Source organism: Pelobates fuscus, chromosome 4 (genome assembly GCF_036172605.1).
Source record: "Pelobates fuscus isolate aPelFus1 chromosome 4, aPelFus1.pri, whole genome shotgun sequence".
Lineage (NCBI taxonomy): Eukaryota > Metazoa > Chordata > Amphibia > Anura > Pelobatidae > Pelobates > Pelobates fuscus.
Window position 1 is genome coordinate 86,566,377 of NC_086320.1, and position 16,664 is coordinate 86,583,040.

Here is a 16,664-nt window from a genome sequence, read left to right on the forward strand (position 1 = left end):
ATCCCTATAACATATATCAAAAAAGATTAAATTCCACATCCTTTTAACTGACCCTGATGAAGTCATTTCAGCATCTTTGTCTCATAAATGAAATATGAGCCAGACGCCTTCATAATATATAAGTGAACAGCTCGGTGAAATGGTATGTCTTCTGAATTAATCTTAAATCCATGCAATTACTTTAAATGTTTTTGCTGTCATCACATGTGTTAAATGCATAAAATATTATACTAATTAGAAGATTAGATTGTGTAATACTAGCTTTCATGTTTCATTTTAATTTAGTAGGTTATTCCTATAATGAAGCTAGTTATGAGTCACAGAGATAAGATACAACTACAGGGTAAATATAGATCCGAATGATCAAATTACAGCAATTAACATGATCAGTTTAAAGTTTCTAGAACTTGAGAACACTATCTTCTCACATTAACATATGAAGAAAATAAAGTGTGAGGGTAATTGTAGTGGGGGGGAGGGATATTAGAATGAAAGGGCTGGCAATGAGATGTGGGCTTTAAAGCTTTTTTCTTAAAATTTAAGAGATACTCTAAGCATCAAAACAAAACCTACTTTACCTTAGTGAATCAGTTTTAGTGTACAGGTCATGGCCCTGCAGTTTCACTGCTCACTTTTCTACCTTTTAAGAGTTCAATCAAGTTTGTTTTTGTTTATGCAACCATAGCCACGCTTGCCCTTGCTGTGATTTACACATGGCCCGCATGAAATTTTTTTTCATTTTCAATCAGATGTGAAAAGACATTGTGTTAACGTTAGAAGCATTATGCTTTGTTAATTGACTTTAACCACACACAGCAGGCACACACAGCAGGCTCCTTCAGCTATTAACAGAGCAGGAGATAAGAAACTCTAAATTAAACAGAATGTGAAATAATGGAAGTTTAAATGTTAGATCTCACTTTATAGAAAGTGTTTAGGAAGGCCGTGTAAGGCATAAATAGAGAGGTGTGCCCCGAGGCTAAAAGTTTCTAGCCCTCCACTGGTAGAGGTAGTATAATATTAAAACTGCATATATGGTCAGGGGATTTGGAAACCCATTGACCACATCCAGCATGAGAAATTATCACACAGCATCACATGTTTAGACATTCCTGTTTTTTTATTGATTAGAAAAAGAGCATCATTATATTACTGTTGCTAATCCTTCCTATTATTATGTTAGTATTTATATAGCGCCAACAAATTCTGCAGCGCTTTACAGTGGGTGGACGACCAAACAGGTAGTTGTAACCAGACAAGTTGGACACAAAGGAACAGAGGGATTGAGGGCCCTGTGCAATGAGCTTACATGCTAGAGGGAGTGGGGTAAAGTGACACAAAAGGTAAGGATAGTATTAGACTAATAGGTAGTTGCAAGAGAGGAATCAGTCGGGAGTTATTAACAGTTCAATTGATACACTTTTATGAAGTGGGATTTTAATGATTTTTTTGAGGAGTGGAGACTGGGTCAGCTTCCCACGGAGGAGGGAAGTGAGTTCCACAGGAATGGTGAAGCACTCGAGAAGTCTTAAAGGCGAGCATCAGAGGTGGGAGTACGGACAGAAGATAGACGTAAGCAGGGCCGGCCATTAGGCCATTAGGGACCCTGTGCGAAAAGTCTTCACGGCGACCCTCCCACCAAGTTGCCTGTAAACAGTCACACACACAGGCAAACAGTTACATGCAGACAGTCAGACACGCTCAGTTACAGGCAGACAGTCACGCGCACACACGCACACACAGTTACGGGCAGACAGTCACAGAGCCAAACACACAGTTAAAGGCAGACAGCCACACACAGTTACAGGCACACAATCACGAACAGTTACAGGCACACAGTCACACACAGTTACAGGCACACATCACACACAAAATCACAACCAGATAGTCATACACACTCCGTTACAGGCATGTAGACACGCACGCACGCTGATAGGCACACACCACTCAGTTAAAGGCAGATAGTAACACATACAGGCACAGGCACAGACAACAGCACAGCTACAGCGACACACACAATTTGAGTCACACACAGTCAGACAGTTACACACACAGGCAGACTGTCACACACAGGCAGAAAGTCACACACACACAGGCAGGCAGTCACACAGACAGTCACTCACACACACACACACACAGGCAGTCACACACACACACACACAGGGAGGCAGTCACACCAGGAGGCCGTCACACAGACAGACAGTCACACACACACGCAGTCACACACACACACACAGGCAGGCAGTCATACAGTATAGCTGGAAGGGGTAGTGGATGCATTTGGTTGTTGGGGAAGCAGGGACGCCTTCCTTCTTCCCTCTTCCTGTGCAGGTTCCGGTAGGTATTAGCCCCGCCTCTGCCTCGCAATTAGCCCCGCCCCATCACTTGTTAAGCCCTGCCCCTGCTGCCGCAATTTTTTTTTTTTATAGACCTGGGTGGAGAATAATGAAATCCTCCACCCGGGTACCTGATTTAGCTCCCCTGACACCCGCCCACTGCAAGTATATTTAGGGAGGGACCATATCTATTAAATTGACACTTTAAAGACCTAAAGCATATCAGCTTGCTGAACTGCTTTATTTGTGAAGAGTGTGTCCTCTTTTTCATTTTATAATAAATGCAGATTTCGATAGAAATTTGAACTTTTATAAATTAACATTGCTAGTACACCCCCTGGTTGTCAATCAGAAAGTAATTCCTGTTACTTGACTGTAATAGATTGAATAGCAGTTAGTTGTCTGCCAGCGTGTGTGTCAGGCTCGCAGCGTATACTGTGCCCACTTGCCCAGTGCCACCACTCATATCTGGTGTCACAATAGCTTGCATTTAACAAAAAAAACCTTTTTGGACTGTAATATAATAGCAGTCAGTTTCCTTCACGAGTGTGCGTTTCAGGGCCTGGCAGGGCACAGTGACACCAGTGCAACTCATATCTGGTGTAACAGTAGTGTACATTTAAAAAAAAGAAAAAATTTTTTTGACTGTAATAGATTGAATAGCAGTTAGTTGTCTGCCAGCGTGTGTGTCAGGCTCACAGCGTATACTATGCCCACTTGCCCAGTGCCACCACTCACTCACTGGTGTCACAATACCTTGCATTTAACAAAAAAAAAATGACAGGCAGAGGCAGGCCACCCCGCAGGGGCCGTCGTGATCGTGGTTCTGTGATTCCCTTTGGCCCTAGAATAATGCCCAGTGTTCAGAGGCCACGTACCCTGAACTTGAAAAGTTCTGAGGACATAGTTGACTGGCTAACACAGGACACCCAATCTTTTACAGCTTCCGCTCGGAAACCTCGACGCACCATCCTCCTCCAGCTTAGCTTCGGGCACCTCTCAAGTTACCACTCGCCCACCTGCTGCCACCACCAACACTAGTACCACAGCCGCTTCACTTGGTATGTCAGAGGAGTTATTTACACATCAGTTGGAAGAAATGAGTGATGCGCAACCATTATTGCCAGAGGATGTAGATAACAGGGATATGTCTCATTCAGGCAGCATTACACACGTACGGTGTGATGATGATGATGTTGTACCCACTGCTGCTTCCTTTGCTGAGTTGTCAGATACAAGTAAAGCGGTTGATGATGACGATGCGTCCGTGGATGTCACGTGGGTGCCCGCTAGAAGAGAAGAAGAACAGGGGGAAAGTTCAGATGGTGAGACAGAGAGGAGGAGTAGACGAGTTGGAAGCAGGGGGAGGTCATCGCAAGGAGCTAGTGGCACAGTCAGACAGCATGCATCGGCACCCGGGGTCAGCCAGACAGCACGCCAAGCAACGCATGCTGTTGCCACCACCAGAATGCCGTCATTGCAGAGCTCAGCAGTGTGGCATTTGTTTTGTGTGTCTGCCTCTGACAACAGCGATGCCATTTGCAACCTGTGCCAAAAGAAACTGAGTCGTGGGAAGTCCAACACCCACCTAGGTACAACTGCTTTGCGAAGGCACATGATCGCACATCACAAACGCCTATGGGATCAACACATGAGTACAAGCAGCACACAAACTCAAAGCCGCCATCCTCCTCCTGGTCCAGCATCTTCAGCCACGTTAACCACTGCTGTCCTCCTTGCCCCCTCTCAACCATCCGCCCCTCCGTCTCTCGCCTTGAGCAGTTCCTGCTCATCTGCCCACAGTCAGGTGTCTGTCAAGGACATGTTTGAGCGTAAGAAGCCAATGTCACAAAGTCACCCCCTTGCCCGGCGTCTGACAGCTGGCTTGACTGAACTCTTAGCCCGCCAGCTTTTACCATACAAGCTGGTGGAGTCTGAGGCGTTCAAAAAAATTGTAGCTATTGGGACACCGCAGTGGAAGGTACCCGGCTGAAATTTCTTTGCACAAAAGGCAATCCCCAACCTGTACTCGATTGTGCAAAAGGAAGTAATGGCATGTCTGGCACACAGTGTTGGGGCAAGGGTCCATCTGACCACTGATACCTGGTCTGCAAAGCATAGTCAGGGCAGGTATATCACCTACACTGCGCATTGGGTAAACTTGCTGACGGCTGCCAAGCATGGAATGCGTTGTTCTGCAGTGGAGTTGGTGACAACGCCACGACTTGCAGGCAGGCCTGCTGCCACCTCCTCTACTCCTCCTACTCCATCCTCTTCCATAACCTCCTCGGCTGAGTCCTATTCTGCTGCTGCGTCTTGCTCCACATCAACGGCACCCCCCCAGCTCCCCAGGTACTGCTCCACATCCCGGATACGGCAGTGTCACGCCGTCTTGGGGTTGACTTGCCTGAAAGCAGAGAGTCACACCGGACCAGCACTCCTGTCCGCCCTGAATGCACAGGTGGATCAGTGGCTGACTCCGCACCAAATGGAGATCGGCAAAGTGGTTTGTGACAATGGAAGAAATTTGTTGGCGGCATTGAATTTGGGCAAGTTGACACATGTGCCATACATGGCACATGTGTGTAATCTGATCGTACAATGCTTTGTGCATAAGTACCCAGCCTTACAGGACGTCCTTAAGCAGGCCAGGAAGGTGTGTGGCCATTTCAGGCGTTCCTACACGGCCATGGCGCACTTTTACGATATCCAGTGGCGAAACAACATGCCAGTGAGGCGCATGATTTGCGACAGCCCAACATGTTGGAATTCAACACTCCTAATGTTCGACCGCCTGCTCCAACAAGAAAAAGCCGTTAACGAGTATTTGTATGACCGGGGTGCTAGGACAGCCTCTGCGGAGCTGGGAATTGTTTTGCCACATTACTGGACAATCATGCGCAGTGCCTGTAGGCACCGAAGGCACCATCAGCGACATCATACCATTTGTTTTCTTCCTGGAGCGTGCCCTGCGAAGAGTGCTGGATCAGGCCATGAGCGTGAAGAGGAAGAGTTGAGGTCACCATCACCACCAGAAACAGCCTTATCAGCATCGCTTGCTGGACCTGTGGCAACACTGGAAGAGGATTGTGAGGAAGAGGAGTCAGAGAAGGAATGTGGCTTTGAGGAGGAGGAGGAAGACCAACTACAACAGGCATCCCAGGGTGCTCGTTGCCACCTATCTGGTACCCGTGGTGTTGTACGTGGCTGGGGGGAAGAACATACCTTCATTGAGATCACTGAGGAGGAGGAACGGGAAATGAGTAGCTCGGCATCCAACCTTGTGCAAATGGGGTCTTTCATGCTGTCGTGCCTGTTGAGGGACCCTTGTATAAAAAGGCTGACGGAGAATGACCTGCCCATGTTACTAGACCCCCGGTATAAGCAGAAAGTGCCTGAAATGTTACCAAATGACGGCAAGTCGGAAAGGATGCAGCAGTTCCAAAATAAATTAAAAAGTATGCTTTACACAGCGTATAAGGGTGATGTCACAGCACAACGGGAATCTAACAGGGGAAGAGGTGAAAGTAATCCTCCTCCTCCCATGACCACGCCGGCAAGGACAGGACGCTTTAAAGACGTGTTGTTGATGGAGGACATGCAGAGCTTTTTAAGTCCTACGCATCGCCACAGCCCTTCGGGGTCCACCCTCAGAGAACAACTCGACCGACAGGTAGCAGACTACCTCGCCTTAACTGCAGATATCGACACTCTGAGGAGCGATGAACCCCTTGACTACTGGGTGTGCAGGCTTGACCTGTGGCCTGAGCTATCCCAATTTGTAATAGAACTTCTGGCCTGCCCCGCTTCAAGTGTCCTGTCAGAAAGGACCTTCAGTGCAGCAGGAGGTATTGTCACTGAGAAGAGAAGTCGCCTAGGTCAAAAAAGTCTAGGTTACCTCATCTTTATTAAGATGAATGAGGGATGGATCCCGAAGGGACTGACAGTGGGCGATACATTCGACTAAAAAAGGCCTGATGAGGGGGACTACTTAACACACCACTCCTATATGGTGGCACATTAGATTGCACGCGCAGTGCCCCAAATTTGAAGTAGGAGGACCTACCAAGCATGTTTTTCCATTTCCTGCTTCTTAAAATCGATGCCTTATATACAGGTCCCCTGATAGGGGACTTAACAGGGATTAAACTGATAAGAATAGTACTACTTAACACACCACTCCTATCTGGTGGCACATTAGATTGCACGCGCAGTGCCCCAAATTTGAAGTAGGAGGACCGACCAAGCATGTTTTTCCATCTCCTGCTTCCTAAAATTGATGCCTTATATACACGTCCCCTGATAGGGGACGTAACAGGGATTAAACTGATAGGAATAGTACTACTTAACACACCACTCCTATCTGGTGGCACATTAGATTGCACGCGCAGTGCCCCAAATTTGAAGTAGGAGGACCGACCAAGCATGTTTTTCCATCTCCTGCTTCCTAAAATCGATGCCTTATATACACGTCCCCTGATAGGGGACGTAACAGGGATTAAACTGATAGGAATAGTACTACTTAACACACCACTCCTATCTGGTGGCACATTAGATTGCAAGCGCAGTGCCCCAAATTTGAAGTAGGAGGACCGACCAAGCATCTTTTTCCATCTCCCGCTTCCTAAAATCGATGCCTTATATACACGTCCCCTGATAGGGGACGTAACAGGGATTAAACTGATAGGAATAATACTACTTAACACACCTTATAATAACGCAGAGAGAGGCAATGCAGAGAGAGAGGAGTCTGAAGAAGAGGAGTCATAGGAGGAAGGTGGCTTTGAGGAGGTGGAAGACCAAACACAGCAGGCGTCCCAGGGGGCTTGTTGTCACCTTTCGGGGACCCTTGGTGTTGTACGTGGCTGGGTGGAGGAAGAGACCTTCAATGACATCAGTGAGGACAAGGAACGGGACATGGCTAGCTTGGTATCCAACCTTGTGCAAATGGACTGTTTGCGGTTGTTTGCGGTGCGTTAAACGGGGAGTTTGGTCTGTCACTGTAAAGCGGGCGTAACCCTTACACTACCTGATCGATACAACATTATACCTGGTGTTTTAAAGCAGGTTATTCCAAACAATTTAGGAATGTTAGGTTATTTATGCCCTTTATGGATTAAAACCAGACTCTGCATCAACTATGTAATTTTCCATGGGAGTTTTGCCATGGATCCCCCTCCGGCATGCCACAGTCCAGGTGTTAGTCCCCTTGAAACAACTTTTCCATCACTATTGTGGCCAGAAAGAGTCCCTGTGGGTTTTAAAATTCGCCTGCCCATTGAAGTCTATGGCGGTTCGCCCGGTTTGCCCGTTCGCGAACATTTGCGGAAGTTCACGTTCGTGAACCGAAAATTTTATGTTCGCGTCATCAGTAGTAGTAACACAATGCAATTTTTCTACATAAAAATACATATACTTATAATATTTAGAGCATTCAAAAATTATTACCACTCTTTCACATACAGATGCAGATTCCATGCTACTCAATAACCAAATAATTTTAGACTAGCGAATAAAAAAAATTAATGTCTTGTTACTTTACTAATGTTTATTTTTGCTCAAACACTGGAAGAAACATATAAGGCGACAAGTTAAAGCCCCAGGCCAGTCTATTGGATTTAAATAATTTACTCAAAAAAAAGCCCTGCAGTTAGGGACTTTATTTAATATTGTTGGATTGTTGGATAAACTTTTCACATCACGTAATATTTTTGGATAAACTTTAAACATGATTTAATACTATGAAACATATTTAACTTTTGTAAAATGTAGATTATTTTTATATATAGATTTTTTTATATACATAATATTTTTTGATTATTTAATATTCTGAAATATCATTTTAAAAGTTTATTTTAAAAAAAAATGAAATAATTTGAAAAGTTTGTCCAACAATATGTAATCAAGGCCTTACCTGGACATTTCTCTTTTTTCTTGTTGTTTGGAAAGAGCTCCTTATTAAAGAACGTGGTAAAATTAGTGCCTTCTACCCATAGGATGTTACATGTAAAAGGCCTTGATTTAATATCTTTGATTAAGTTTTTCAAAAGATTTAATATGATTGAATAAACTATTAAAATTATTGACTATTTTGAGACATATTTAATATTTGGATTTTTTTTATATATTAATATTTTTATATATGATATATTTGTTTCATATAATAATATTTAGATATTAACAATAATTGTAAAAGTTTATCAAAAAATATTAACCTTGGTAATGCAGATGTTGGTTAGCTATATTTTTAAAGATGCTCAGCTAGCCTAAAGCCATTATGACAAATGTATTTTAAAAACATGTTTAGCACTAAAGTTAGAAGTCGTTGCTCTTGGTGATGTACATGAACCCTTACTGTCAATTTTAATTACTGCAAATAGTGACGTAGCATTACATAGCCAAAGAGCAAGATATAGGGAAACTTCAGAGCTTTTAAATATAAAATTATCAAAGACGATTCAAATGTGAGCATTAAGGCACTTGCTCTTTGTTGTGCATACTATGTAGAAAGCGATTGCATGAACTAACTTTGGTGTTTAACCTTTTTACTCTTTGTGCATCATTCATTAGCATATTTCCAGTCATATTATGCATTAATAAGGTATAGATAATGATTCCAGAAACACTATTCAAGGAACACTCATTTTTTTCATTGTTTAGTGGATTGATCTGAGGATCTTGAGGATATATGAAAAAAGCAGCTTGCAAGTTCTTTGGGGTTGTATATGAAGAAGAGGTTGCTCTCAGAATCCTTCGCAAGTCCTGGCCTCTTTCTCCAACATAGACTTTTAGTCTGTGTTGGGGAATTCACCAATCAGAGAAGCTTCTGTACTGAAACCTCATGTGTGCATGTGACCACTGCTTTCACAAACTTCCAATTGAGTTGCAGTACAGTGCACAAAGAAAGCCGTGGCTTTTAGCTCTGTGAAGTCAATGGAAGTGGAAGTAACCCACGAAAACCATGAGTAATTCTAGAAATTGAGTGATGGAATGTCAATTTCTGCTGTAAAGCATAGACCATTATCATATATATTCAAAAACTCAAAAACTTCTATGGTACCAGTCAAGATGACCATCACATCATCTATATTGCATTTCCACATTACAATGAACTGTGTATAAATTTGCCTCTTGTCTGTGAAGACCAGATGCTCTTCCCAGAATCACAAGTAAAGGATGGGTCGCAAGCCATCACTATCCCTCTCACGTGGTAATAGAACACCAATAAAGATTAAGAAGTTGTGCGTGAAAACAAATTTTAGAAAACTAGCCATCAACATATTGTGCTGTTGTAAAAAAAGTCAAAAGAATAGTGAAAAAGTGCAAGTTAAGAGTCCGGATATACATCCAGGGCTCGTGGCTTGACTTCAAAAGGCCTACAGCCGAGCTTCAAAGAAGGAAATAACTCTTAAAACAAATACAAATATAAAAAGAAGGAATCCTTTACATACAAGGGGTCCTGAATTGAGGCTCCGTCAATGTAGAGGGGGAAGGAGTCCCTACCTTTATTAGTTCTAGGGACAAATGTTACAACAGTAAACAGGACTATGGGAAGAAAAAGTGGGGGTAGTGCTGGGGTATGTATAGTCGATATAGTGTGCCAGTTGACTAACTGGGGACAATTTGTTCAAAATAAACAAAGCCTCCACACTGCACTTGAATATACCACAGACCCACAAACACTAACAAACCCTACAGGGTAAAGGTAGGCAGTAAAGAGAGGTAAATAGGGAGGTAAGGATATGGAAATCCTAATAGGCGTCCATGAAACTGTCTACATTTCAAGTGAGACTCCCCCTAACCATACCTTGGCACCACTCCCACTGTCAAACAGTTTTCTCCATACAGACACGTTAAAGTCCGGTGAGGTGGGTACGCCCATCCAACAACCTACACCTCCAATGTGTCCTGATTAGGTTGCTGTGCAGATGGGGTGGAGAGATATCCCCCAAATCACTCCCTCTCCCAAACCTGTAAGGGACCTATCTATTCTGCTCCCACATATGAGGGAGGTAGGCGATGAACCCGCCTCTTACACTCTGTTACACTTATGTTTGACTCTGGAAAGTTCATGCTCAGTGGTTGCTACTATGTTCTGTACTGTAGACATTTAACATGTTTCTTTCTTACCTACATAATGTGTAAACCTGTTAAGTTTTCATTGTAAAGCCTCCAAAGTTGGCCAGGTTTAACTTTGATACCTAACTTCTCTGTATTACGCCTATTATCTGTGCTTATAAGATGTTGCCTGCTCTATGTGAATAGTCTTATGTATTTTGTTATGATTGAACTTCCCTTTCCCCTTCGGATCTCCCAATGTCACTATCGATCTTATAAGTATATTCTTCACTTACAGTGTTAATGACATTGATGTTAATTGAGAGACCAGTCTGATTGCTTTATTGTGCTGGTACTATTTTGATTAACAGGTAGTCTCCTCCCTTAATTTACTATCATTTTATGATTTTTTTTTGGGACTTTTATTTCCTGAGCAGAATTTGCCTTTTTGGCAAGATCAGATGATATTTAGTCATTCTGCTTGCTGAGATATTAATGCACGGAATGTGGTTACATTCTTTACTTTGTGATATTGACTACCTAAAAAATAGTATATTTTTGCAGTTGTGCTAACATTTTCATACTGGGTATATTATATTATATATATATTATACACTGTATACTGTCTAAAGCTTGTAATCCCCCTCCCCCCCCCACCCAATTCTATAAAGGGTGAACAAATAAATTAAAAATAAAAATTGTGTAATTTTACAAAATTTTTATTGTATAATTTACATGTCTTTTATTGAATGAATATGTACAAGCTATATTTCCCAGTATGTTAACTGCAACATGTAAAATGTTTCAAACTTGATTGGAAGCAAGTTAAGCAATAGATAATAAGCCCCATAAAAAATAAAACAATCAATTCTCTGGTCCAAAAAAATAAAATTATAAAAAAAAAGTGATCAGAAAATGCCCAATTCTCCATCAATACTCCTCAATATGTTAACTATATAGATCAAGAGATTGTTAGTTCTCTATTCTGAATAATTCACTCTATAATTAAAATGAAAATTAATGTATGATACACTAGTCTTTTGAACAGTATTCTTATTTCAAAAACAAATTGCTACATTTACTCAATGAATATTTAGGTAAAATATAATTCGTATGGATGTATATCACATTTATATACTTGTGTAAGAAGGGATGTACATTACATTTCTGTAACCACAGTAGTTCTTGAATAATAGAGATCATAGTTTCAGATATTATCTGATGCGGACATGTGCTTTGAGCGTTAAAGAAATAGACTTACAGACAATAAGATTTGGACCGCACTGTGGATGACCTCTAGGTACTGGAATTCAATGATGCAATCAGTCACAGAAATAAACGAATGATCTCCAAGGTTACTGCTTGCTGGAGCCGGTACAACTTTCCTCAAACAACCTGGTCCATGTTCTCTCCACCAGGAACGATGGATAGAAATATTGAATGTCATGAGATCTGTATCCTATAAAGAAAAAGTACAGAAATCATTTTTTTTTTTTTATCAAATCCAAAAGATGTGTTGTTTTAAAGACTGAATGCGTTTCTGGCAAATCAGTATATACAAAGCTTTAATAATAAATGTAGAAATTATGACATATTATTTTTTTAACAAAGAATCATTGTTTTTCACTATTTGGATTCAAGAGTTTTTGCTTTCTTTTGAAATAGCAATTGATACAGGGATGTGTGAATAGTTAAATATAACCTATGGTTGAATATGGAAATCCTGTGCTCCATGAGAAGCATTAGCCACATGTGGTGCTTTTATGCTGTGCATGATGATAGTGAATATGAAATTGTTCAAAATTGAAGATCTTAAGGAAGACTTAGCTCTAATTGCTGTCTGACTCACAGGCACTAGAAATGTGTTTTAGGCAAAATGTAAACATTGCCATTTCTCAGAAATGGCAATGTTTTAAATTTTCAGACAAAAGGTGCAGAAACCATGCACCACGAGTACTAAAATAAGTTGTAATAATGTTGATGCTTAGCATGTCCCTTCAATTTTTATCCCAAGCTATTTGGTTGCTTTTATACATCCACAAGAGGATATGTGTGCAGGAACATGCCCAATATACGGTGAGGCAGTATGATCGATTATTAAGTTTAATTATTCTTTAAGTCACTTGTATCACAAACCAATTTACTTTATGCTTATACATTTGTTTCTCCAAGTTGAAAAAGTAAATAAAGTAAAAAATAAAACTATTTTGGTTTTCCCTATCTAACTCAATTCTCTGTATTTGAGACACGGATATCTATTCAACTGTCTCGTAATATATACACAAATAGCAATTGAATCCATGCACAGCACTTAATCATTCCTATTTTTATAGCACCTTTAAAATTAGAGAAGCCTTTATACCATTGGTTTTGTTATTTCTTTTTTAGAAAGCGGAAGCCGGACTGGGGATGCAAAGCAGCCCTGGAAAAAAAATCTATGCCAGCCCCATAAGTCAATGCGACATATATTGTCGCATGTAATATGTAAAGCTATGTCTTGCCACCCCAGATGATTGAGTTATATATATATATATATATATATATATATATATATATATATTGCTTTTTCTAATATAAAATATTGGTCCTAATTAAAACGTTTAATTATACAGTAAGCATACTCACACGCCGACACAGACAATCTCACTGACACGCACAAGCTCATTGATACACAGCCTCATAGACAATCTCACTGATATACATAAGCTCATTGACATAAAAACACAAGCTCACTCACTAGCAGACACACACACACACATACATGCAAGCTCACTAGCAGGCGCACACAGACACAGCTTAATGTAGTGGTTCTGGTGTCTATAGCCTGTCCCTGCAGGCTTTTCAATGTAAACACTGACTTTTCAGAGAAAAGGCAGTGTTTACATTGCTTCCAAGTGACACCTCTAGTGACCGTCACTCAGACGGTCACTAGAGGTGCTTCCTGTGTCAGTGAGTAAAAACACTATTTTTAAAACACACACACACCATGGCAGACACACACACACACACACACATAACACGACAGACACACACACCATGATAGACACAAACGTGACACAGACACACACACCATGACACAGACACACACACCATGACAGACACACACACCATGACAGACACACCATGACACAAAGTCCATGACACACACACCCACACTATGACAGATAGACACACACACCATGACAGACAGACACACAAACGCACACCATGACAGACAAACGCACACCATGACAGACAAACGCACACCATGACAGACAAACGCACACCATTACAGACAAACACACACCATGAAAGACAAACGCACACCATGACAGACACACCATGACACAAAGTCCATGACACACACACCCAGACTATGACAGATAGACACACGCACACCATGACAGACACACACACCATGACAGACACACACACCATGACAGACACACACACCATGACAGACAAACACACACCATGACAGACACACACACCATGACAGACAAACAAACGCACACCATGACAGACAAACAAACGCACACCATGACAGACAGACACACACACCATGACAGACAGACACACACACACACACACACACCATGACAGACACACACCATGACAGACAGACACACACACACACACATAACACGACAGACACACACACCATGATAGACACAAACGTGACACAGACACACACACCATGACACAGACACACACACCATGACAGACACACACACCATGACAGACACACCATGACACAAAGTCCATGACACACACACCCACACTATGACAGATAGACACACACACCATGACAGACAGACACACAAACGCACACCATGACAGACAAACGCACACCATGACAGACAAACGCACACCATTACAGACAAACGCACACCATGAAAGAAACGCACACCATGACAGACACACCATGACACAAAGTCCATGACACACACACACAGACTATGACAGATAGACACACGCACACCATGACAGACACACACACCATGACAGACACACACACCATGACAGACACACACACACCATGACAGACACACACACCATGACAGACAAACAAACGCACAGCATGACAGACAAACAAACGCACACCATGACAGACAGACACACACACCATGACAGACAGACACACACACACCATGACAAGCACAAACACACACACACACACCATGACAGACACACACCATGACAGACACACACACACACAAACCCACATGCATACACTGACAGCATTACACATGTGGGTGATTACCTGTGGGTGATTGGCTAGGGGGTCATGCAGGGCAGAGAGCTGGGAGTTCTGTCGGCCGCAGAAGGTGCTGGGAAGGCGGCCACGGAAGGAGCTGGGGAGGCGGCCGCGGAAGGAGCTGGGGGGGTGGCCGCGGAAGGAGCTGTTCTGGCGGCCGTGGAAGGAGCTGTTCTGGCGGCCCGGAAGGAGCTGTTCTGGCGGCCGCGGAAGGAGCTGTTCTGGCGGCCGCATGGGAAGCTGTGCTGTCTCTGCTCCCCCGATGATTGAGTTATATATATATATATATATATATATTGCTTTTTCTAATATAAAATATTGGTCCTAATTAAAACGTTTAATTATACAGTAAGCATACTCACACGCCGACACAGACAATCTCACTGACACGCACAAGCTCATTGATACACAGCCTCATAGACAATCTCACTGATATACATAAGCTCATTGACATAAAAACACAAGCTCACTCACTAGCAGACACACACACACACATACATGCAAGCTCACTAGCAGGCGCACACAGACACAGCTTAATGTAGTGGTTCTGGTGTCTATAGCCTGTCCCTGCAGGCTTTTCAATGTAAACACTGACTTTTCAGAGAAAAGGCAGTGTTTACATTGCTTCCAAGTGACACCTCTAGTGACCGTCACTCAGACGGTCACTAGAGGTGCTTCCTGTGTCAGTGAGTAAAAACACTATTTTTAAAACACACACACACCATGGCAGACACACACACACACACACACATAACACGACAGACACACACACCATGATAGACACAAACGTGACACAGACACACACACCATGACACAGACACACACACCATGACAGACACACACACCATGACAGACACACCATGACACAAAGTCCATGACACACACACCCACACTATGACAGATAGACACACACACCATGACAGACAGACACACAAACGCACACCATGACAGACAAACGCACACCATGACAGACAAACGCACACCATTACAGACAAACACACACCATGAAAGACAAACGCACACCATGACAGACACACCATGACACAAAGTCCATGACACACACACCCAGACTATGACAGATAGACACACGCACACCATGACAGACACACACACCATGACAGACACACACACCATGACAGACACACACACCATGACAGACAAACACACACCATGACAGACACACACACCATGACAGACAAACAAACGCACACCATGACAGACAAACAAACGCACACCATGACAGACAGACACACACACCATGACAGACAGACACACACACACACACACACACCATGACAGACACACACCATGACAGACAGACACACACACACACATAACACGACAGACACACACACCATGATAGACACAAACGTGACACAGACACACACACCATGACACAGACACACACACCATGACAGACACACACACCATGACAGACACACCATGACACAAAGTCCATGACACACACACCCACACTATGACAGATAGACACACACACCATGACAGACAGACACACAAACGCACACCATGACAGACAAACGCACACCATGACAGACAAACGCACACCATTACAGACAAACGCACACCATGAAAGAAACGCACACCATGACAGACACACCATGACACAAAGTCCATGACACACACACACAGACTATGACAGATAGACACACGCACACCATGACAGACACACACACCATGACAGACACACACACCATGACAGACACACACACCATGACAGACAAACACACACCATGACAGACACACACACCATGACAGACAAACAAACGCACAGCATGACAGACAAACAAACGCACACCATGACAGACAGACACACACACCATGACAGACAGACACACACACACCATGACAAGCACAAACACACACACACACACCATGACAGACACACACCATGACAGACACACACACACACAAACCCACATGCATACACTGACAGCATTACACATGTGGGTGATTACCTGTGGGTGATTGGCTAGGGGGTCATGCAGGGCAGAGAGCTGGGAGTTCTGTCGGCC

At 42.9% G+C, this 16,664-nt stretch overlaps 1 protein-coding gene across 1 annotated transcript in view; it reads right to left on the reverse strand.

Annotated features, from left to right (window-relative positions):
- The window catches only part of NKAIN3 (sodium/potassium transporting ATPase interacting 3), a 469,541-nt gene that overhangs the window by 120,264 nt on the left and 332,613 nt on the right, over positions 1–16,664 (reverse strand). Inside the window, exon 4 of the mRNA XM_063451367.1 lies at positions 11,656–11,853. Within this exon, the coding sequence (XP_063307437.1) occupies positions 11,656–11,853 (198 nt within the window). The remainder of the gene's footprint in view (positions 1–11,655; positions 11,854–16,664) is intronic.